This window comes from Pseudorasbora parva, chromosome 13, assembly GCF_024679245.1.
Source record: "Pseudorasbora parva isolate DD20220531a chromosome 13, ASM2467924v1, whole genome shotgun sequence".
In the NCBI taxonomy this organism is placed as follows: Eukaryota; Metazoa; Chordata; class Actinopteri; order Cypriniformes; family Gobionidae; genus Pseudorasbora; species Pseudorasbora parva.
This window is the reverse complement of record NC_090184.1, coordinates 42,278,916-42,305,668: the sequence shown is the minus strand read 5'-3', so window position 1 is coordinate 42,305,668 and position 26,753 is coordinate 42,278,916. Positions and strand designations below refer to the sequence as shown.

The following is a 26,753-nucleotide window of genomic DNA, read 5'->3' as shown; positions in this document are numbered from 1 at the left end:
GGCCAGCCTTTCGGGTTTGAAGATGAGTGAATAATCAGTTTAAAGAGTTAGTTAACCCACAAAACGAAACTTCTGTCATTAATTACTTACCCTAATGTTGTTGGACACCCGTAAGACCTCCGTTCATCTTCGGAACACAAATGAAGATTTTTTGGCACGAAAGTCATGAATTCATGATTCGGATCGCCAATGTCACGTGATTTCAACAGTTTGGCAGTTTGACACGCGACCCGAATCATAAATCAATACGCCGATTCATAACGATTCAAAACTTTGCTTTGAAATCTGGCCATCACTATATAAGTCATTATTTCGTTTTTTGTACGCACAAAAGCTATTCTTGTCGCTTCATAAAATGATTGTCGAGCCGCTGTAGTGAGATGGGCTTTTTAACGACGTCTTTAGTGCCTTTATGGGTCTTGAGAGAGGAAATGACATTGGTGTCAATGAAGGCCTTTCTGAGCCATCGGATTTCAACACAGATATCTTCATCTGTGTCTGAAGATGAACGGAGGTCTGACGGGTGTCGGACGACATTAGGGTAAGTAATTAATGACAGAATTTGTATTTTTGGGTGAACTAACCCTTCAATAACTGACTCATAGCCTACTCACTGTAACCTGCCGCAGTACCGCTGGTCACCGCTAGCCAGCGCCGTAGCTCTAGCATTCATTAGAGTAAGCGGCAGGTCGACGGGGTCTTTCATGACAAAGGCGTCTTCAGATCGCCGGCTAAAGTTCGGTCCTCTCAAACGGAGCTCGTTTTGGTCTACACGCAGCGATTTCCTGAAGATCCATAGCTCTCGAGTGACATGAAAAGAGCAAGACACTGCCTCAGGGGTACTGGTGGAGGGAGAGGAGAGAAGCGGAGGGGGGCACAGGGGGATTATGGGTACAAAAACACAGGCAGAGGTAGAGCGAGCACCCGCGGCGTCTGTCTTACGGCTACGCCCCTGGCAACAGCCCTCTCCAGGTGAGACGGTTACAGAGAGACGCCTTTGAGTGACAGGCTGTCTCGCAGCACATGCAGGCGCTCCTCTGGAGGGACTAACTTTGACTTTACCCGCTTTTTCCTCCAGTAAGCGGATGCAGAAACGGAAAGCATCCATATGACCGCGGGGCATGAATACGACGGCGCTAAAAACACATAACCGAGAGGTGTGTTATTTACGGCGAAGGCTCTGATGATTCTTCTCGCAGCGACTGCAGGGCAAGGGATACGGGTGGGGAACGTGTAGCAGATGGCCTGTTAACAACATCAGGTGAGCCGCGAGCCTCCCAGCAGAGATACCTGAGAACGGAGAGGCGCTCCGAGTCGGACGCTTTTAGAAACCAGACAACAGACCTTCCCTTCAGAGCCAAACCCAAGAGCTGCCAGATCAGAGCAAGTTGCCAATCGTGGAAACAGACAAAGAAATAAAATGTTTCACTTGGTTATGGAAGGAACATACATGCTATTTCGGTGAACACACACACGCACACTTTCACTCACTCACATACACGCGCGCGCACAAGACAATATATATACACGTCTCCCAGGAACATGCGTTTCTTCAACTGCAAGCGCTTTTATGGCCTGAAGGTTGATTTTTATTAACACTAACAGAAATAAATAACTATTTTTGTTGTATGAATTCCACTATCATTTTATGTTTAATAGTCAAAAGTCTTTTGTTTTAATTTTCTTGTTTTACCTTTGTCCCAGACACATTCTCTCCATCCCAAAATATGAACATTCTGTATATATAAAAATAAAATACAACTATGATCAAATTAATATTTGTAAAAAAAAAATATTGTGTGAAAAATTATATTATTCACACAATTAATATTGAAAATGTTTTTGTACATAAAATGATGTAATTTTTATCACAACCAACAAAACTCAAAACTATAGTGTTTAATGCAAAGTAGACAAAAATGTTATTTTGGTGAACACAAACTCTCTCACATACACCCATTCTCTCTCTCTCACACACGCCACGCGGGCGTACACTTTCACACCCACATATAGACACGCACGCGCTCACACAATCACGCAAGCGCGCGCGCGCGCGCGCACACACACACACACACACACACACGGCTCATATGCAGGTGTTCAGCTTCCAGCACTTTTACGCCCTGAAGTTTGATTTTTATTAATACAAACAAAAATAATCTGACTAGTTTTAAATATTTACTATATATATATATATATATATATATATATATACATACATATATATATATATATATATATATATAGTTGCCAAGTTGCCATTTCAAACAATGATGAAATAATGGAAATGAAAATAAAAGAAAAATTGACCAATGTATTTCTTATTTGATGTTGTTGTTAGTAGACAACTCAAATGAACTTGTGAAAGTGCTAGTTTATTTTCTAAGCATCCACAGAGCAAAAGTGCTATAGCTGAAGAAACACATCTGTTTTACAATTGTTTTTCATAATTATACACAGCTGAACAATCAGGGATTCAATAATTGCTGACGAAACAGTAAAACGAGCAAAACATAAGAGCGTGGAAACGGGGAGCCATCATCACGCCGGCGGATTTGTGTTGTATCAGACACACAGAGCGATTAGCATGTAGACCGTAAAGGACGCATCAGCATTTTCCCGTCGCCTCCTCCTGGAGTGAAAAGACAAACTCAACTCTTTGTAGATAAACAGATGAACAGCATGTTTTTTCTTAACTTTATCAATACCTTACAAGCGGCGCATTAAAGCAGCGGTCGCAGGACTCTAGCGCTTTATTGAAGACAGCGGACAGGCCAGCGTGTGTTTATCTGAAGAGAACGTCACGGAGAGAATGAGAAAACAGTATCTGGTGAATAAAGAATACAGGTACAGTAACTGAAACCGCCTATAGAGTCATGATGGACATAATCACATAAACATCTTTGAGTTGCTAAAGAACATCCATCAGGATTGGAAATATGTTCAGCTGTGATATTACTGGTACTTTACAGGGCAACTCTAACCCTACATTTTAAACTCTAGCACATAATTCATCCCACAAATTCATCCCTTTAAAATGCCACAAACCCCCATAATGAATATCCTGACCCCCATTCCACCCATTCAGTTGATGTGTTAGAAGCAGGAAAAATGGTCAAGCGTAAGGATTTGAGCGAGTTTGACAAGGGCCAAATTGTGATGTCTAGACGACTGGGTCAGAGCATCTCCAAAACTGCAGCTCTTGTGGGCTGTTCCCGGTCTGCAGTGGTCAGTATCTATCAAAAGTGCTCCAAGGAAGGAACAGTGGAGAACCGGCCACAGGCTCATGGGCGGCCAAGGCTCATTGATGCACGTGGGGAGCGAAGGCTGGCCCGTGTGTTCCGATCAAACAGACGAGCTACTGGAGCTCAAAGTGCTCCAGAAGTTAATGCTGGTTCTGATAGAAAGGTGTCAGAATACACAGAGCATCTCAGTTTGTAGCGTATGGGGCGGCATAGCTGCTGACCAGTCAGGGTGCCCATGCTGACCCCTGACCACCGCCGAAAGCACCATCAGTGGCACGTGAGCATCAGAACTGGACCACGGAGCAATGGAAGAAGGTGGGCTGGTCTGATGAATCACGTTTTCTTTTACATCACGTGGATGGCCGGGTGTGTGTGTGTGTGGCTTACCTGGGGAACACATGGCCCCAGGATGCATTATGGGAAGAAGGCGAGCCGGCGGAGGCAGTGTGATGCTTTGGGCAATGTTCTGCTGGGAAACCTTGGGTCCTCCATCCATGTGGATGTTACTTTGACACGTACCGCCTACATAAAGGGAGTTATATATATTTTTTAAAGTCCTGGCTATTCCAAGCTTTATAATGGCAGTGATTGTTTTGTTGTTTCATAAGTCCATAAAAGTGCATCAATCCATCATATAACTGCTCCACACGGCTCCGGGAGGTCAAAAAAGGTGTAAGAAAAATATCCATATTTGAAACTTTATAAAGTAAATTATCAAGCTTCCACCAGATCGCATTCTTTATTCAACTTACGAAAAAAGTGCAGTGCCTCCTGCAGTCTGATGACATCGCTAGATATTTTACTATATAAAGTTTTAAATATGGATATTTTTCTTAGACAAACGCATAGCTTCGCTTCAGAAGGCCATTATTAACCCCCCGGAGCCGTGTGGAGCAGTTATATGATGGATTGATGCACTTTTCTATTTCAAGAATGACCCAAAAGTCAGTGCCATTATAAAGCTTTGATTAGCCAGGACATTTTTAATATAACTCCGTCATATACACTGGATGACTGAGGGTGAGTCAATCATGGGATAATTTTCATTTTTAGATGAACTATCCCTTCAAGCATTGTGGTAGACCACGGACAACTTTTCATGGAAACCGTATTCCCTGGTGGCTGTGGCTCTTCCAGCAGGATAATGCTCCTGACACAAAGCAAAAAGGGTTCAGGAATGGTTTGAGGAGAACAACGATGAATTTGAGGTGTTGACTTGGCCTCCAGATTCCCCAGATCTCAATCCAATCGAGCATCTGTGGGATGTGCTGAACAAACAAGTCTGATCCATGGAGGCCCCACCTCGCAACTTACAGGACTTAAAGGATCTACTACTAACATCCTGGTGCCAGATATATTTCACGTTTATTTAAGTTAATTTATTTATTTACACATTTTTTTAAACTGATTTATTATTATTATATTCACATTTTTACAGTTCTACTCTAGGCTTGTTCCTATATTATTTTAATCGCATTTATATATTTTAATTCTATCATTTTTTGTACATTTTTATCATATGTTAATTTAACATTCAAACATTTATTTATTTATATCTATTTATTTACTTTTTCATTATTTTATTTTTCTTAAGTCTTAAGCAAAATTATAAAAAAAAGCATTTAATTACATTTTTTAAAATTATTTACTTATTTTAATTGTATTATTATAAATTGTATCATATATTAATTTAACCTTTAATAACTTGTTTATTTATTTTAATCTTAATCATTTATTTTATTTACATTTTTCATGTTTTTTCTTTAGACTTTTCCAAGGACACCGTCACTCCTTTGCGCCCCCCAGCCTTAAACGTATATAATTTGTAATAAAACTTTTTAAAAAACGCAGAGAGCATCCAAGGCAACATCACGCATTTCCGGTAGAAACTGTACAAATCTAGTTTGATTGTTTAACGTTCATGTGTTACATGTATTTAGTAGGTCTATCTAAATACTAAAGTATCTAAAATCCTATTCAGAGGATAACTTGAATTATTATTTTATATCATCCTATGGCCCAGCTCTAAAACTTGCTCTTATCTGACACAATTCATCTTTATGGATTTTTAGATACTTTTTTGTTGGAAAATAAAACTATTTTTTTTATTTGCTGTACAAGTAAAGACTGAGTGTGTTCATGCTCTGATTCTGAGCACAAAACTCCACAATCATGTTAATGTTTCTGGAACCTGAGCTAGTTTCCTGTCCTTTACGGCACCTGGAACGGTTCATTCCCCGGGATGGCAGGGGGGGTGACCTTGCTCAAAGCCAGAGGAAGGAACAGATTAATAGGTTGCTGTAGACAACAGGCTCACCCTCACAGATGGCGAGATCCGTCAGGGGTCGATACAGATGAAAACGTAGCTCTCGTTGTCAGAGCGAATCTCACGGAGGTCAAGCTCCGTGTTTACCATCGCATCACGAGACCAAAGGCATCTGATGGTCGTGGCTTTGCATTTGCGGGGAAACTTCGGCCATGTTTAGCCACCATCACCCATTGTAGCAAATCTGAACGTGTCTGTGCAAAATGAACCAGCCAAAAAAAGCCACAGACGAGGTCAAATGTAGTTATTCACTGGGTCTCTTTAGATGACTCAAAGGTGAAAAGTGTTTTGAAATGCACAGCAACTTCAAACAGCACAATACAACTCATTTCAATAGCACACATCAATGCTGCAATACTTTAATAAGCAGAGCATAATTTTACACATCCCCGCAGAAGTAAACGCACAGCCACATCTCAGTGCTAAATTCAAATTGAAATACACACAAAATAATGTCAAAATGCCGGTCTTGGCGAGTATTCACAAAAACACGTAGGTTCAGTTTTAAGTAGGGGTGCCCATGGTTAACCGATTAACTTTTAAAAATTGCGCAACCGAGTGAAACATTTTGCTCGGTTAAGTGGCGTCAGTGACGTGCTTTGAATTTAGTTGTAATATATTTTTGCACCACTAGAGACCGCCAGAGCGCTCCCAGACATTTGTAATATCCACAAGAAGAAGTCATGACCAGCTTTCTAACATGAAGCGGGCAAAGAAAAGTACAGCGTGGGAGCACTTTAAAATTGAGAGTGACGGGGCAAAATGCAAGTATTGCAATGCAGTGCTTACCGCATTTTTCAGGCTATAAGTCGCTCCGGAGAATAAGTCGCATCAGTCAAAAAATGCGTCATGAAGAGGAAAATAGCATAAGTCGCACTGGACTATAAATCGCATTAGGGCAGAAGCAGAGCGGGAGCCGCACGCGCTGTGCATAACGGATCAGAAGAAAGAAAGTTTGAAGTGAGAAACTTGTGAGGGACTAGCGAAAAGCAGAGGTTACTTTAACTGTAATGAAGAAAACAAAAAAAAGCTAATCGCAGACTGAAAGCAAGATGGCCAGAGCTGAAGGGACGAGTCCACAGATGCTTGAACTCTCTGCCGGGAGAGGCTCAGCCACGCGAGTCAAACGCTGTGTGAATCACTCTCCGCTGCATATTTTACTACATGCCCTAATCATACAGGCGCCCTCGCGGCCACTCGCATTGCTCGTAAACTGGAGCGCATCTCATCCTAATTTAACAAAACTCAGCGTAGGCCTCACAGACATGAAATATATCTTAAGAAAGCTTGAAATGTCTTTTAACAATTTAAAACGAAAAGAAATAGGCTACTCTCTGATTATGTAATCCATGATGTGCATTTCTCTCTATAGGCACGTTCACTACGGAGATGGCGGTCCTCAAATTAGCAAACTAAAAATAATAACCCTGACGCACACTATGGTTAACCGAGTATTAACCACTAAGGGCATCGGTTAACAATTAATGGAAAACTTGAAAACGTGCAGCCCTAGTTTTAAGCGAACGTAAACAGTTGAGGAAGAAAACACGTGTAACAGTATAATGGATCCGTGCGTCAGGTCTTAGTGACAGCAGCCTATAATCCTGCTGCCAAATTATAAGATATTAAAAATATCAGTGGTCCCCATGGTGGCTAGTAACTTTACAAAACCACTAGCCACAGTGGCTGGTGAGCAAAAAAAGCCCTGAAGACAGAATAGTTAAGTTGCCTTAAAGGGATAGTTCACCCAAAAGTGAAAATTCTGTCCTCATTTACTCACCCTCAAGTTGTTCCAAACCTGTATGAGTTTCTTCTGTTGAACACACAAGAAGATATTTTGAAGAATGTTGGTAATCAGTTGATGGACCCCATTGACTTCTATGGTATTTTTTTTCCCCATACTATAGAAATCAATGGGGTTCAAACATTTTATATATATATATATATATATATATATATATATATATATATATATATATATATATATATATATATATATATATATATCCTGTGTTCAGCAGAAGAAAGAAATTCATATAGTTTGTGAATAAATGATGACAGAATTTTCATTTTTGGGTGAACTATCCCTTTAAGTTGCTTATTAAGGCAGCTCCCTCGGTTTGGGAACAGAGCTTATCTCTCCACCAGAGGCTTCCATTACCCAGTCAATGAATGTGTAAACAGTGGCATCAAGCTTCCTGTGATCTCTGATAGGACGGTCTAGCGTCAGGCCTCTGTCCTCTTCCTCCCGTCTCTATTTGTCTGGTTTCTCTCTTATCGTCTCTCCTCTGCTCCACACTCCTCATCAATCCTACATTTCACATCCAGCTGAGTTCTGATTGGCCCACGGCTGTCATCAGAACCTGACACCATATGGACCCAGCCGACCCCAAACCGACCCATCAAGCACACTTTCCACACCTTAGCAAACACTTATATTACTCAACAGACTTAAGATGTCCATATCAAAATGACCTCATCAGAGCAAACAAAGTTCACAATAATGTTTATATGTAAATGTGGACAGTCATTTGGTAATGTCCTCATAGAAAATATGCCATAAGCATAAAATATGTACTTTAAAAGGGGTGGTTGCATGCGATTTCACTTTTTAACTTTAGTTAGTGTGTAATGTCGCTGCTTGAGCATAGTCTCTGCAAAGTTACAGCGCTGAAAGTTCAATGCAAACGGAGATATTGTCTTTTAAAGTTACGGCAGTTTATTGCCTACAAAAATGGCCGGTTTGGACTACAACAAGCTTCTTCCTGGGTTGGTGACATCATAAACCCTCGCTAGTCTCCGCAGATGTGACTTCTGCCCGTAATGGTGAGGGGCGTGGCGTTTCCGGCAACCTGTGCTTGGCACTTCAGCCAATAAAAATACAGGAAACTACATTTGGCCATCAAACCAATCTAAGACCATTGCATTTTTCGGAGAGATGGGCTTCATAGAAGCAGGAAGCAGACGAGCCGTTCAAAGGAGACGGTGGAGACAGCAGTGTGGAGTAAAGGTAAAATATAAGAAAATACAGGGTTTAAAAAAAGAAGTAGTATAAAGACATGTTAATAAACAATACCAATAAACACAACCAAGCCTAGAAAAAAACCATGGAACCACCCCTTTAATACAGTGGAATAAGTTACTAAATCAGTGTTGTTATTGTTGACTAAAGCTAAAATGCTAACACTTTAGTATGTAGAAGACATTTTCACTATTAACTACGACTTTTGCCTTAAACTCCTAATTACTGCTTATTAATAGTTAGTAAAGTAGTTGTTAAGTTTAGGTATTGGGGATTAATTAGCTGATAACATCACTGTTTTCTCCAGGACGACTGTACAGCCAAATCTAATTTTGTTGCAATATTAAACTGTTTGACACTGTGAAGCTGCTTTGACACAATCGTGATTGTAAAAGTGCTATATAAATAAAGTTGGGGAAAAAAAAGTTGAAAAAACTTTATAAAAAAAACTTTATAAGTACTAAAAAAAAAACTTTATAAGTACTAAAAATGCTAAAAGGCAACTAGTTAATAGCGAACATTTTCGTTAATAAGAAGTAAAGAATTTATAGAAGACAAAATATAAATATTAGATAAAAACATTGGCAAAATTTGATAATATATATATTTAATATAATCTTATATACCCTATTTTTAATGCAAATTAAAAATAGGGTATACTATATATATATATATATTTTATTTTTTTATTTTTTTTCCTAATTAAAATTTTGAATAAATACTGTATTTGCATATAAACAATCCTAAAATAAATGCCAAACTGTAAGTTTATGTAGTTTTGAGTTTTTTTAATGTTGTGAGACCAGGGCATGTCTACATCAAACTCTTCTACTTCAAAAGAGGAAGAAATTATTTTTACATGATATATGACCCTTTTAATAGCTAAGGTTTTTAATCGCCAAACAAAAAACAAGTGAATAATATCATTCAAGATACTTCCTATAGTCGTTCCTTTGAGACGTATGCAATCGAACAGTGAATGTATGGCCTTGTTTCTGCGGGTGTGTGTGTGTGTGTGAAGCAGGTGTGCAGCTCACCTGGGGCCTCGATCAGCTGTTTATATATCCCCAGGAACGCAGACTCCGCCTCCTTACTGCGCTGGCTCAACGCAACCACCTGCAGCAGAGAGATGAGGTCATCAATCTAGGACACACTTAAGGCCCACGCAACACATAATAAAACATTCCAATCAATAATTCTGCTCCATATGTTGATACCGCAGCGCTACAAATGAACAGAGCAAAGTTTATTCCAGTACTTAAGCGAAGAAAAACATTAGCATGATGGCTCTCGAGGAAAACGGTGTCTAATAAACTCACCAATGCAACAAAGCATCCGATACTCCGACAAATATACCAGATACTCAACATAACAGCTTCACACTCATCACAGCACTCACTGAGGGGACGTTTGGAGTTATTTCTGCTGTATGGATACAGTGCATTATGGATGGCTTAACTGTTACATTTGGCAAAAATGGAAGTACACAACAAAGCGCACCGCACAGATGAATCCTGTATCCCACTCCAGTGATATCACCTCTGATTTTCAAGACTTATTTTATTGAACTGCCAATTAAACCTTAAAAATGGCCATGTGAATATATTTGCATACTGAAACATTGTTTCACAAACATTTTTAACTTGCCATATACAATAGGTATAATGTTCAAATTGTGTTTTTTTAATCTCTTCTGCTCACCCAGTCTGCATTTATTTGATAAATTATGAATTAAAAACAATTATTATAAACATTATTTACACTTCAAAATAGCTGCTTTGTATTTGAATATATATTAAAGTGCTATTCCTATGATTTTTCAGCATCATTACTCCAGTCTTCAGTGTCAGAATTCATTATTATATAATGATTTGCTGCTCAAGAAACTTTTATGATTATTATCAGCATTGTGGCGTTTCATAATTTTGTGGTAACAGCGATGCATTTTTTCAGGATTATTTGATAAATAAAAAGATCAAACGAACATTTGAAATAAAAACTTTTATTAAAAATTGTTTAAAGGGGTCTGAGAAATCATGAACTGAGAAATCAAATTTGCCTATATATATATACTATTAGCCTATAAATCTAGACGCACCCTAGCGGCAGCAAATCTAATCTGCCGCGAGTGTCTTCTAGCAACTCTCAATACACTTCTGAGCTGTATTCACCTAACTCTGGACGGGCCAATCACATCGTGTATAGAGTCAGTGGGCGGGGCCATAATGACGACGGCAGAGTTGCGTTTGCGTGCTTCTAGTAAACACAGAAACTGGCGAACGGCGGTCTTTAGAATCAGCTTTGACCACGACGCTGGAAGACTTGCAGTTAAGCTTTTCTCTGAGAAAAGAACAAAGAACGGCACTGAAGTCATTCTTAAGAAGGGAAGATGTGTTCGGAGTTTAGCCGACTGGATACGGCGAATGTTTAATCTATCAACAAGCTCTGTTTCACCTTCGTTGCTCTGGTTGGTTGTAGCGCTATCCTATCGCGTGCAGAGGGAGTTTGAAAGACAACCGTTTATCCGCCCCTCAGATTGAGCTGTCAATGGTGAGTTTCCAGACCAAACATCTTGATGTGGGTCTGGCTTGTCAGGCTAATATACTATATTCATTATACTAATCATTATACTATAAGAATATCCTGTAAGTTTCAGAACTGAAAACTTCCTTGTTAGTCCAAAAACAGCTCTTATAGATACCAGTGCTGCGTTCCACTCCACTATTAGACACGCACTTGCAAACTTCCCTAAGCATTTCCCCTTTGGGGGAATCCCCGCCGCCATTTTGAAGTGCGTTCCACATCGTGAAGTGGACAAGGGAAGTTTTTATGGACAGACCCTTGCTCCCTCGATTTTGACGAGGGAGTGAGTCTACTTCATATGTACTCTTCAGGCAGCTTCATATATCACAATGCAATGCGATTGTGACGTCATCGCGTTTTATTTACCCCACCACAAACAACTCTAAAAACATTTAAAACAACCCAAACACGCTTATATACATATAGAATGCTGCATTAAACAATTTCGTAAAGGATAAGAATAAATAATAAATACAGTCCATAGTGGTTTCGAAGTGATCAAGGGCTTAGGGCGTTCCAGTTCAGTCCATTGTAAAGTTTCCGCCAGTAGTGGGCACTCATGCAACGCAAGCAATGACGCACATCCGAGTGAACGAGACGGAGGGAAGTTAGCGAGTGAAGGGCATTATACAAACTAACTGGAACGCAGCACAGGCCCAGAGAAGGACTCATTGTGAAATGTGCCTATATGTAGAAGATGATAAACGCCTACTTCATCATCGCAACATTGGCCCCACCCACTTGTGTGTTATGTGTCACATTGTTACTCTTAGTAGGATAAAATTATCTATGCCACATTTCATGCCACAATCTAAATATAATGCTATAATCAACACTTTTCATGATTAGTTAACCTTGAGATCTGTAATATTAAAATAATAATAATAAATGCTAAAAGTTTGAAAGATTTCCACATGTAATACTAATTTCATATGTCTTTCTAATTTCAGTGGGCGTTTACACTGAAGTCTCACAGCAGTCAATCACAGCAGTGGGCGTTCACACTGAAGTCTCACAGCAGCCAATCACAGCAGAGGGCGTTTACAGCAGACACGCCCCTTCCAACAGAGCATTCAAATCAGAGGCTAAAATCAGGGGAGGAAAAATGCCTTTTATGTCTAAATTATGACAATGTTTGATGTTAAAGTTCATACTAACATTATACGTGCACCCCATGAAGCATTATCAAATAATAAAACAATGCAGTTCATGACCCTTTCAGTGCATCCTTTCATAACATTAAAACCATCTTACTGAGCCCAAACCTTTGAAGGCTAGTGTATATAATTATTGCTGCACACTGATTCACAAAGTGCTTTTGTAAATGGTATGCAGTGTGGACTACGCTCTAGTACATTATTATCCCATTCTGAGGACTATCGTGCTAAATGTGTCCGTTTGAGACAGAAATAAAGAGAAAAAAGGTTTGCTCGGCTCGGTGTCTACTGAAGCCAGGTCAGATTCAACCAGAACCTCGGCTAACCCGACCCGTCACCCCCGCTATTCTCCTCTCCACAGGTGACTCAAACCAATTACGGATTCATTAAGAAAGAGCGGGAGCAGAATGGGCCGCCACCTGGCCCCATAGAGAGGGCACCTGTGCCTGTGGATATGTAGGTTAGAGATTCAAAGACCACACAGAAAACCTCCAAAGCAACAGCGCTCCACTCCAGCCTCTCACACTCGGGCCGTCGTTGAGATTCAAGTGCACACTGGAGGGGAGTTACTGCTCAAATCGGCCGGCCAGGCCCCTGACGGGACGCTTGCTGCCCATGTGAAATACAAACAGACAGGCCTGCGGGTGAAGCGGGTTTGATGCCAGTTGTGACGGGAGACGAGAGATTCACAGCGGCTGCGACTGAAATCAAACACAAAGTCCTTTTCAAATCATTGTTTGACTCAAAGGAGGTTTAACACTGAAGTAAATCAAAGTGTGTTGGGTGAAGAAAAGTCAACGGCTGCATTACAATACTGCAGGGGTTCTCAAAGTCTACATTCAAAGGTTCAAATCTGAATTTTTAATGCATAACATGCATAACACATTTTTAAAAAGGTCCTTTTGCATTCACAGCACATTAATAACGAGTGGAAAAGCGGCAAAACAATTAATTTAAGTATCAGCATTTTTGCTCTTCAAAATTTTTATAGTTGCGTTTGACATTTCCATAGCCTAGAAATCTAGACGCACCCTAGCGGCAGCAAATCTAATCTGCTCGGGAGTGTCGTCTAGCAACTCTCAATACCCTTCTGAGCTGAAATCGCCCAACTCTTGCCGGGCCAATCACATCGTGTATAGAGTCGGTGGGCGGGGCCATAATGACAACAGAAGAGTTGTGTTTGCGTGCTTCTAGTAAACACAGAAACTGGTGAACGCCGGTCTTTCGAATCAGCTTTGACCGCGACTCTGGAAGACTTGGAGTTGAGCTTTTCTCTGAGAAAAGAACGGCACTGAAGTCATTCTTAAAAAGGGAAGATGTGTTCGGAGTTTTGCCGACCGGATACAGCGACAGTTTAATCTTTCAACAAGCTCTGTTTCACCTTCGTTGCTCTGGTTGGTTGTAGCGCTATCCTATCGCGTGCAGAGGGAGTTTGAAAGACAACCGTTTATCAGCCCCTTGGATTGAGCTGTCAATGGTGAGTTTCCAGACCAAACATCTTGATGTGGGTCTGGCTTGTCAGGCTAACATTTCCACTCTTCACAACTCCAACTGTCTCGTGAGAAAACAGGTGTGTTTCCCACACAACAACGAAACTTGCTGCTGTACTACCATAGTCGTACATTGTTGAGGAAATCAACTAGCTATCGATTGTTTCCCAAAAACGTATTGTCGCAAATTGGTCGTTCAACTGCGTCGGTTAATGTCATGCACATGGTGGAGTGATAACTTATTTTAATTGAGATCAATGCAATGCATTGAGATGTGCATTTTGTCATTGTTTTGAAGCACACTAGCTTAGATAACAGCAAAGCTAACATATTCATCCTAAAAGCCAAACTACTTCAATTTTGATTTCATGGGGACTTTAAAGAAAATTAAGCTTATTTTTTTAGACTGCACCGGAAAACAACAACAACAAAAAACAGGTGCAGGATTTACTTTAAAACAATGCAAATTACAAAGAAATGACAAGAAACACACTGACACGTGAAAGTATGAAGTACAGACTGAAATAGTATTTTCTTGTTAAAAATGTACCCTAATAATCTCTGATTTATTTAGGAATACTTCAAAATAATTGTGTGTATAGAAGCCTATTGCAATGCAACAAATATCTAAATTAATTATGTATGCATAATTGTTTTTGCTGTAAATTGCCTTTTATTTAGGTTGATTTAAATGTTAAAATTGTTCCTTTTGTGGAACAGGAGCCGGGTTCTACTAGTGTCTCTCACAAACTTATTCTTTTCTTTCTTATACATGGTATTTTTATTTCTTATGCATATGTTGCGATTATTTTATCAACATTTTAATACCTTTAATGTAAAGCACTTTGAATTAGCATTGTGTATGAAATGTGCCATATAAATAAATTTGCCTTGCCTAATTAATTTTAAACACTGCATGTGTTTAAAACAATATTAATGGTTCTAAAAATAGGCTCTCCTTTCATGCAAAATATAATTTATTTCTATTGTTTTTTGGGGGTGAAAAATTACCCAGGCATGAGCTTCATTGACACTGAGAAATTAAAAACAGTAGACAGTATTTATAGTAATATGTAAAGCATTGCAATACGCAACAAACGCCACAAATCACAGTTTACTGTACTGCTGGCACATTTTGCATTTATTTCAGGAGCATTCATTTATACAGTATTCTGTGTGCTGTTGCATTTCACACATTTAGTCAAATGCAGTAGGAAAATGATCATTCTGCACACATTTAACATACTGCATGCTTTCTTTGAGAACGGTAGGCAGTGTTATTGTGAAGCTGCTCTATAAGCATCATGTCATGCCGTACGTCCAGCCCTCTTCTGTCGCTGCCTCATGAACTTCATGCAGAATAGAGCAGCACTACAGGAATCGATACTGATACAATAGTCTCCCGCGCTCGCTGTCTAAAAGCAATTGTGTTTCTGTCTTTTTTTTCTCTCTCTCTCTCTCCCTTTTTCCGAGACATGGCATTCAGTTGCTCCATCAGCACTGGAGCTCTCACATACGAAGAACACAAAGAGTGTGTGATGCTTTCTGTGAAGACATGTTAAACAAGGCAGAGCATCTGCTGATCTGATCCGTTTAATTAATGATGCTTCTCTAGAGCACTTACAAAACCTATTTAAGTCTACTCTCAACTTTAAAGCTGAAGTCAGTCATTTCTGAATCACAAAACAATTCCAAATATATAAGACACTCCCACCGCCTGCCATTGGTCAGACAAACAAATAGTCCCGCCCCAAACTCATGAAATTGGTTGAGTCCGAACTAGAATACTAATAAAAAGTTATTTATTACCCAAGAAAGTCACTTTGGGCCCTATTTTAAAAATCTGAGCACATGGTCTGAAGTGTATGGTGCAGGTGCACTTAGGGCAAGCCCGAATCCACTTTTGCTAGTGCCAGGTTCATGGTCTAAAAGGGTTGTCCCTAGTCTCTTAATGAGTCATGGGTGTGTTTTGAATGTAACGTGCAATAAACCAATCAGAGTCTCACCTCCCATTCCATTTTAAAGCCAGCTGTGCTCACACCATGGAGGATTCACTATTTTCATGTGAGCGGAAACACTAAACACTTCTCCAGAGAGGAACCCTTTTATTTTTTATTTTTACGGCATATGATAAGGTGTATGATAGGGTATATGATAGGGCGTATGATAGGGCATATGATAGGGCATATGATAGGGTGTATGATAGGGCATTTGATAGGGCATATGATAGGGTGTATGATAGGGCGTATGATAGGGCGTATGATAAGGTGTATGATAGGGCATTTGATAGGGCATATGATAGGGTGTATGATAGGGAATATGATAAGGCGTATGATAGGGCGTATGATAGGGCGTATGATAGGGCGTATGATAGGGCGTATGATAAGGTGTATGATAGGGAATTTGATAGGGCATATGATAGGGTGTATGATAGGGCATATGATAGGGCGTATGATAAGGTGTATGATAGGGCATATGATAGGGTGTATGATAGGGCGTATGATAAGGTGTATGATAGGGCATATGATAGGGCGTATGATAGGGTGTATGATAGGGCGTATGATAAGGTGTATGATAGAGCGTATGATAAGGTGTATGATAGGGCATATGATAGGGTGTATGATAGGGCGTATGATAGGGTGTATGATAGGGCGTATGGTAGGGTGTATGATAGGGCGTATGATAGGGCGTATGATAAGGTGTATGATAGGGTGTATGATAGGGCGTATGATAGGGTGTATGATAAGGTGTATGATAGGGTGTATGATAGGGCGTATGATAAGGTGTATGATAGGGCGTATGATAGGGCATATGATAAGGTGTATGATAAGGTGTATGATAGGGCGTATGATAGGGCGTATGATAAGGTGTATGATAGGGTGTATGATAGGGCGTATGATAGGGTGTATGATAAGGTGTATGATAAGGTGTATGATAGGGTGTATGATAGGGCGTATGATAGGGCGTATGATAGGGCATATGATAAGGTGTATGATAAGGTGTATGATAGGGCGTATGATAGGGCGTATGATAAGGTGTATGATAGGGTGTATGATAGGGCGTATGATAGGGTGTATGATAGGGCGTATGATAAGGTGTATGATAGGGTGTATGATAAGGTGTATGATAGGGTGTATGATAGGGTGTATGATAAGGTGTATGATAGGGCGTATGATAAGGTGTATGATAAGGTGTATGATAGGGCGTATGATAAGGTGTATGATAGGGTGTATGATAAGGTGTATGATAGGGTGTATGATAGGGCGTATGATAAGGTGTATGATAAGGTGTATGATAGGGTGTATGATAGGGTGTATGATAAGGTGTATGATAGGGCGTATGATAAGGTGTATGGTAGGGCGTATGATAAGGTGTATGATAGGGCGTACGATAAGGTATATGATAGGGTGTATGATAAGGTGTATGATAGGGCGTATGATAAGGTGTATGATAGGGTGTATGATAGGGTGTATGATAGGGCATATGATAGGGCGTATGATAGGGCGTATGATAAGGTGTATGATAGGGTGTATGATAGGGCGTATGATAAGGTGTATGATAGGGTGTATGATAGGGCGTATGATAGGGCGTATGATAAGGTGTATGATAGGGTGTATGATAGGGTGTATGATAGGGCATATGATAAGGTGTATGATAGGGTGTATGATAGGGCGTATGATAGGGCGTATGATAGGGCGTATGATAAGGTGTATGATAGGGTGTATGATAGGGCGTATGATAAGGTGTATGATAGGGTGTATGATAAGGTGTATGATAGGGCGTATGATAAGGTGTATGATAGGGTGTATAATAGGGCATATGATAAGTTGTATGATAGGGCGTATGATAAGGTGTATGATAGGGTGTATAATAGGGCATATGATAAGTTGTATGATAGGGCGTATGATAAGGTGTATGATAGGGCGTATGATAAGGTGTATGATAGGGTGTATAATAGGGCATATGATAAGTTGTATGATAGGGCGTATGATAAGGTGTATGATAGGGCGTATGATAAGGTGTATGATAGGGCGTATGATAAGGTGTATAGGGCGTTTGATAAGGTGTATGATAGGGCGTATGATAAGGTGTATGATAGGGTGTATGATAGGGCGTATGATAAGGTGTATGTTAGGCCGTATGATAAGGTGTATGATAGGGCGTATGATAAGGTGTATGATAGGGTGTATGATAGGGCGTATGATAAGGTGTATGATAGGGCGTATGATAAGGTGTATGATAGGGCGTATGATAAGGTGTATGATAGGGCGTATGATAGGGTGTATGATAGGGCGTATGATAAGGTGTATGATAGGCCGTATGATAAGGTGTATGATAGGGCGTATGATAAGGTGTATGATAGGGTGTATGATAGGGCGTATGATAAGGTGTATGATAGGGCGTATGATAAGGTGTATGATAGGGCGTATGATAAGGTGTATGATAGGGCCTCTAAGTTGGTATCTGCTGTTAGTCTTCAGAATTTTATTGGACATTAAATAATGCATATTTATTTATAAACACGTTTTTTTCCCTACAGCATCAGGACTGAAAACATGAATGAATTGCACACAGACTGTCTCACATATGGCCGGATAATCATGCAAAGATAAATCCCTGTAATTCTGCAAGAGACAACAAAAATTTCCTTATGAATTTACACAAGATGTAGAGCCATTTCAGCCTTCATTTGTCACGGGTATAATGACTTATTAGACGAAAGCATCGTCACCATGAAGCTCACCATCCTCATCATCATCCTCATCATGTTACATAGTAACATTTTTACGTATCTCTCAGGGCTCTTCATCATCTCCCAACGAGAGAACACTCAGATTACCTCCAACATCACACCATTAACCCATCAACTCCAACGCTAAGACATCAATTACACAGACACACAGACACACACACAGACACACACACACACACACACACACACACACACACACACACACACACACACACACACACACACACACACACACACACACACACACACACACACACACACACGTTAATATGCACGGGACGCCGTCACTGATCCAGCATCAGTCTCTCCAGAGACAATCTCAAGTCCAGACAACAACATACGACAGCAATGCTATATGCTGCATACATTCATATTTGAATATTAATTTAGAGGTATAATTGTGAATTATTAAAGGCTAATTTAATGAGAAATCATTTACCTTGATCTTTTCAAATATAGTTTGATGTACTAATAAAACATTTAGGAACAATTACAATTTCAAAACTCTTCTTTTTGTATTTATTGAAAATTAATGACAAAAAATTATTTATGATTTTTTTTTTCATTTACTCTTTTACATTTTTTACAACTCTTAGTTGTAACCTCATCATGATCAATAATTATTTTTGTGGAAATTTAATTCCAAAAATGTTCCACAGAATGTAAACTTAAAGATGATGAAATTGCATTGATTGTTTTAGTACAAATTCAGAAAAATGATATTTGTTCTGTATATAAACTACTGTTCAAAAGATTGAAGTCAGTACGATTTTATGTTTTTGACAGAAGCCTCTACTGTTCACCAAGATGGCATTTAAAATATAGTAAAATTAGAAATATTGTGAAATATTATTACAATTTAAAATAGCTGTGCTCTATTTAAATATACTGTAAAATGTAGTTTATTCCTGTGATCAAAGCTGTATTTTCAGCATCATTACTCCAATCTTCAGTGTCATATGATCCTTCAGAAATCATTCTCATATGTATAATATCTATATTACAATATATCCACAGTCGGACATTGCTATTGAACTAGTGAAAGTGTGTTTTAAGAAAGTTCAAAAGGCCAGAATTGTGCAACACTGAACCAGGCGTATCTGACACGAGCCCTTAATAATTCTTTGAAAAGTTTACAGTCATTTCTTCTTCTAGTTTGTAAAAGCAAACCTCAGCACTGCACTTCTTCTAGTACTTTATAATTACAGCTTCAAAGCGCAGAAAACTTCAGGATACTTCTTAGTCCCAAAACTTAAAGCAGCGATCTGCTAAATTTCAAAGGTATAATTTAGTTTTTACATTAAACACATCCAGCATTCATTCACTGACTAATTTCTCATTTGCACAAACGAAGAAAAAAAAAATCAAATGCTTGACTGCCAAAAGCATCTGTGGTTGGATCGCATAATTAATCTGAAAACAGAAACTATGCTAGATTTTCAGAATCTGTGAATGTTTTCACACACGTGCAACTTGTGTGTGTGTGGGTCAAGAGGAGCACAAAGAAATCAAGAAAAGTCAGCTTCAGATGTGACGAAGACAGCGTGAGCAAGAGAGACTCCAATAAAGACTAGCAATTAGCAATTATACACTCATCAATTACAATTATCACAACTGGTGATTATGCAATTAGCAGGGAATCATCACATTTAGCCACGACGGCTGAACATTTAGGATGTGCTATGGAAAGAGTTTGGGTTCATGAGGACAAAGGGCATTTCTCAATACAAGACTCGCGTCCTTGGTTGTTCGACTCGGCGGATGGAAGTCCCGTAATTCTGCAAACGGAGGAGCAGCGCTCTTTATAGCGTTGATCCGCTTGCTCTGGATGCTCTTGTTGTGTATTTTAGGCTACAATAAAACAACAAAACACTACTCTGCCTCTTTTCATTTTCATTGAAAACATCTTAATAATAGCCACACAAATGTGATTCAGGCATTGATTATCATCACTGCATGTATATTTATAACAAAACTAAATATCACCTGCCTCTTTTAGTTCACATTTTAAAAACATCCGTCTATATGTGTGCATATGATTATCTTCACTGTAATAAAATTAAATATGACAAAACACAACCGTATGTCTCTTTTTGTTACATGTCAGATTTAATGATTAATAATAGCCATTATAAACATATAAGTAACAGGTATAAGAAGCTATATATAAGTAAGGGATAATGCACACCTAGCCGGTTGTTATCGCAGAATAAACTCCGACAGAGTGATCAGCCTTGCATCACTCTGAAGAGGTTTATTCTGCGATAACAACCGGCTGGGTGTACATTATCCCGCTTATTAAACGGCTATTCTCAAATAAATTAGACAAAATATTGTCTTGAGATTAAATATTTTATTAGCTCTTATGCAAAGCTTCCGCGAAGAAAAACAGTTCCAAACTGCTTTAAGCCATTATCTATTGCAGCTAAATGTTGAAAATGAATGCTGAAAGGGTTAGTTCACCCAAAAATGAAACCAAGCCTATGATTTACTCACCCTCAAGTTATCGTAGGTGTATATGACATTCTTCTTTCAGACAAATACAATCGGAGTTATATTTAAAAAGTCCAGGCTAACGTTAATCCAAGCAGTAGTTGTAGTTGTGTTTGAAGTCCATAAAAAATGCAGCAGTCCGTCAAATAATGTGCGCCACACGGCTCCGATGGGTTAACAGAGCCTTCTGATTCGAACCGATGCTTTTGTGTAAGAAAAATATCTATATTAAAAACGTTATAAAGGAAACCTGGCTTGAAGTCTTCCACTGTAACCCACGGCTGTTTAAAGTATTTAACAGCCACAAGATGGCGCCAGCGTTAAGCATAGAAGTAGCACCGGTCAAGATAACTCGCAGTACCCGGATGAGCGGTTGTTATCTGGAAATAACATACCACTGGAATGCGCGATTGACCAATCAGAATCAAGTATTTCATAGAGCCGTGTAATAATAAGAAATAAAGCAACCAATTCAGTCAAACATAGGGTACAAAGCCAGTTTTCTAGTCTACAACGGTGAAGTTAAATAGCCTAAATAGTTATGAAAAAAATGCTGGGTTGAAAACAACCCATGTTGTGTTGAAAATGGACAAACCCAGAAATTGGGTTGTTTGAGTGGGTCCATTTACTATAGGATGTATGATAAGTATGTACGCCCTACATACTATTTACTATGTTTAAACAACCCAATTGCTGGGTTTGTCCATTTCCAACCCAACTTGGGTTGTTTTTAACCCAGCATTTTTTATGATGTGAGTGAAAAGGTGAATCACTCATGTGATTTATGAGTGTTATAGATTCATGAGACCAAAGATCGCCTGATGGATCTACACAAATGATATCTTGTGTTACAGACACATCAGAGCCAGCGGCAGACGTCAGATGGACTAGCCGAGGAAAGGCTGCTCTCGCTGGGTTAATGAGCGCTGAACACCCGGTGAACGCCAGGAACTCCAAAAACATCAGATACAATTTTTAAATAGACGCTATATTAACAAACCACAGATTTGAGCTTTAAAGGGGGGGTGAAATGCTGTTTCATGCATACTGATCTTTTTACACTGTTAAAGACTTGGAATCCCATACTAAACATAGACAAAGTTTCAAAAGTTAAGGTGGACGTTTGATGGGAGTATTTCTTTGTCAAAAATACTACTTCCAGTTAGTCATAAGTTTCGGCAAGTTTTTTGAGATCATGCGTCCCCTTTGACGTTAATGGGGGCGGAATTTCCTTGTATGGGCCTTACGGACAATTCTACCGGAAGAGCGTGAGAGAGAGAGAGAGGGAGAGAGCGAAAGTAACAGGCTACCCCCATCAAAGCGCTGGCTTGTAGGATGCTGGACAGGTGACAATTACACATAGCACATAACAATGTCACCAAAAAAGTGCGTTTTTGGTTGCCAGACCAAGACAGTCCTGCACAGATTCTCCAAAACCCCCGCGTTAAGGCAACAGTGGATGTAATTTGCTTTTCCGGATCAGCAACTGAGTTGCGCGAATGTTTATATCTGTTCGCTGCATTTCGGTGCCGACTGTTTCATAAACAAGGCCCAGCTCGACGCCGGATTTTCCCAATCGCCTAATGCTGAAGGATGGAGCAGTCCCAACGTTAGAAGGGTGAGTGAGACTGCTTCAAATGTCTGTGTTTTTTTTAGTCCGCTTACTGTCTACACAAACCACGCGTAAACACACACACACACGTGCACAACTGCACTTCCCACATGTACACCTTCAAAGACAAAAATACGACGATATAATTCAAGTATAAATATGTAAATAACACAAGCCGCTAAGAATATTATATAGTTAGTGTATAACTTGTACCACATACAGACGTCCTGCTCTAGTCGTTTTTGCTGCTGCTCCTGTTCAACTGCAGCCTCTGGGTCTGATTCCGGATCATAGATGTATGGCTGTATCTGATTAAAAGCCATATTTTTATTTTGAATAAAGTTTTTTTCCCGCTGTTAGGGATGACGCACTCGACTCAACACACAGCGCGCTGCTGCACACGTCATTATTTAGCTCCGCTCACACGACACGCCCCCACCCGCTCGGCTTTTTTCGGAAAGACTCAGAACAGCGCATCTTTCTTATATAATTATTAAAAAAATAAAGACTTTTCGGAGATATGCAGGATGCAATGCTACTCTATAGGTACTCAAGATTGACATGACACTGACTGAAACTGAGTGTTTCACCCCCCCTTTAAACATCTGCATTCTCGCCTGAAAAACTCTTAAGACTGACAGAATAACAGAAGTATTTTTAAAATAAGTGGGTTTTTTCATCCGCCATCGACGCTTGCTGGTTGGTGCGAGATGCATTTTGGGATACCCGCTTCTGTCTCAAGTCCACACTTGCCACCTCCCAACGCATCCTCGATAAAAGGGGCGGATCAAGGATATACTGAGAAGTGACATCAAGAGAGTGACTTCACTCAAAACTTCTAGAAATGGCTGTGAATTAGCCCTTTTTAAAGGTATAGTTCACCCACAAATAAGATTCTGCCATCATTTGCTCACCACTGTGTTGTTCTAAACCTGGATGCTGTTATATTTGTGGATCACAAAAGGAAAAGTTTAGAAGAATCAAACTGGTTTTACATTTCCATGCACAATGAAGGTGGGCTGAAATAAAAGAACCATAAAAGTATCAGAAAAAGCCTATCACTATATTCCCAGCCTTATGGAGTCATACAATAACTTTGCGTGAGAAACAGACCCAAATATACATTAAAATTCATAGTCTGTGCTGTAACTCTCAATAGACAATGACACAATCTTTATTTAGGAGTGAACTATTCCTTTAAAACAATGTGCACATACAGTCATCTACACTTTTGTTGATTTTTCCCCTCTGAAGTCCTCATATAATGTTTCTTGCACCGAAGCAGATTATCATGATTATTTTCCAGCCTTTCTGTAACCGTTTGTTTTTGCTCCTGTTCCTTTAAGACTTCTATATGCAATAATGAATGAGCCGTCTTTGCAGTTTAGTTTCAAAAAATGTTCTGTGTGAGCTGGAGAGGGAATGAATGTTAGTGTCTATATGTAGTAAATCAAACTCACATTCGCATTCAAAGAGCTGGAAAACAAAAAAAAACACTTGTCCAAGATATGAACATTTAAACTCTTGCTTCACAATTACTGTCTTTGGCGTTCTCTGGCATGAGAGAGTTCTCCGCTCAGACAGACACACACACACACACACACACACACACACACACACACACACACACACACACACACACACACACACACACACACACACACACACACACACACACACACACACACACACACACACACAGGTATTTTATATTATAACAGAGCACAAAAGGCTCAATCCACTACATTAAAATGACATTTACTGTACATAAACATTCTCCTCAGAGTGACTTAAAGAGACGGTGTCAGCTGTATTTTGACCCTTATGAAAGGAAATATATATTTACCAATATATTACTTGAAATATATTATAATATATTGTTATATATTATTTTGTAATATATTATATTTTAGAAATAATGGAATAATATATTGATGGTATTATATATTATATATTCATGTAATATATTGCAAAATATACAAATGATTGCCACTTTCAATATATTGCGAAATATAAATATTACATCACATATATGTGAATTTATTGCCTAATGTATTACATTATATTTTCCAGTATACTGCAATATATTTTTGTTTTGAGTTTGAAATATTATAATTATTTTCCCAGACGTCAAAACGAATGTCTAAATACATACAGGAAATCAGATTATTTGATACACATTTTCCACTCAATATTTCCTATAGCTGGTTTATATATATATATATATATATATATATATATATATATATATATATATATATATATATATATATATATATATATATATATATATATATATATATATATATATATATATATATATATATATATATATATGCATCATACATCAAATAAAAAAACATTATTATTTTTTCTTGGGGGGGGGGGGAGACTATTCCTTTGTGTGTTTATTAATATGGAAACTTCTTTTTTAATGAAATTATACACCAAATAAGAAACTAAAATCGCAGGTGGTGGTAAATAATCTTAAAATAGTCTTAATGATTAAGTAATTTAGTCATTAATTAATTAACTTGATTAGTTCAAACGGCTTATTTATTAAAGGGCTATGTTTTTTGGATTAAACTATCCAAGAACAACTAGAACAGCATTATATTTTTTGTTGACTTGTGTGCTTTTACATTATTCCAAATGTTTTTCAGGAATGTTTAAATCCAGAGAAATCAGCGATTTTAACCAGGACATGGACCCCGCTGCCTATCAATGACAACAGATCCGTTACCCTCGATTTCCGGTTTTATTTTGTGGAAACCATGGAAACACCAAATACGCTTCAACAAATGTTTTTTATGAGACAGGCGAGCAACTTTTTTGATACATTCATCGACAAAAAACGAATCATTGTTATACAGCTCAACACAGTTAGTCTTATTCAGTTTTAGGTAAGTTACTCTAAAAAAGTAATTAATTACTAGTTACTAATTACATCTTCAATAGTCTAATTAGATTACTGTACAAATTACTCAAAGTATTTAATTACTTATTACTAATTACTTTTTAATTACTTTCTAAATCCTATATCAACCTCGAGTTAAGCAATTCAAGGTTAGACATGAAACGGCTCTTTTAATTCATTAAAATACATAATATAAAACTACATAAATTACTCCTATTAACTGACCAGAGTATTACAAATGTGACAAGGAGACATAAAAACATGCAACTTTAAAGTTAGACTTTAAATGTTGATGTCAAGTCCACTATTGGATTATGTATAATATTTTGTATTTAGTTCAGTTACATCAGAAGTAACTGTATTTAAATTACAGAAAAAATAAGAGTAATCCCTTACTGTACTTTTTCAATGGAAAAGTAATTAAATTACAGTAACTAATTACACCCAACACTGGTCTTATTGTTTACATCTGGTTTTCTTGATTTACAGCGAGTACCATGTTTTACCATGCCTAATATCGAGAGTCTCTCACAGAGTAGCTTTGTAATATAACTTTCAACACATTCAGATGTATCTAATATGATAAAACAGCACTGCGTTACCTCACACACGCATGAGCATAAAGTGGTCGTCTGCGGCAGAATAAAAGCTTCACGAAATCCAGGCCTCATCAAGCTACACCTTTGTTTTGAATAAGCGACTTCTAGCGGCGGCAAACTACATACTGTGGCTTTAGACTGTTGTAATATCAGTATTTGCAATCGTGCTATTCTGGACAAATAAAACAGAACTCGTGATATTTTGCTCGTTACTCATGTGATGTAGTTTAATTATATCATGATGTGAATATGAGACAAAAACTCAAACATTTTTGCATATCTTGAATTTCAGGCCAATTCTAACTGCAGTCTATAGGCTTCATCTCAGTGAGTTCATATCGTCATCAATCGACTGTATGAAATATAAGAGGACCTGCGTATGTCTTGGGCGGGGCAAGTGCGTTAAGCAATTAATTAATCTAATTACCGCATTAAATCGCCAGCCCTAGTATAAACACAAACCTTAATGTCTTCCCACCAGTATTAGCCGGAAAAACAAGTTCACTAAAGTGATGTTCACCAAACAAAAAACAATTATAAACACAAAATTCATGAA

General features: G+C 38.6%; 1 protein-coding gene and 1 long non-coding RNA gene across 3 annotated transcripts in view; one reads left to right on the top strand and one right to left on the bottom strand.

The window, feature by feature from the left end:
* The window catches only part of cux2b (cut-like homeobox 2b), a 239,360-nt gene that overhangs the window by 50,768 nt on the left and 161,839 nt on the right, over positions 1-26,753 (bottom strand). For both annotated transcript variants that reach the window (XM_067414458.1, XM_067414459.1), the window contains exon 4: positions 9,631-9,709. In XM_067414458.1, coding sequence (XP_067270559.1) covers positions 9,631-9,709 — 79 coding nt within the window. The remainder of the gene's footprint in view (positions 1-9,630; positions 9,710-26,753) is intronic.
* On the top strand, positions 896-1,633 carry LOC137039197 (uncharacterized). Its single transcript, XR_010897600.1, has 2 exons — positions 896-972; positions 1,079-1,633. It is a non-coding gene; the product is annotated as an uncharacterized lncRNA (long non-coding RNA).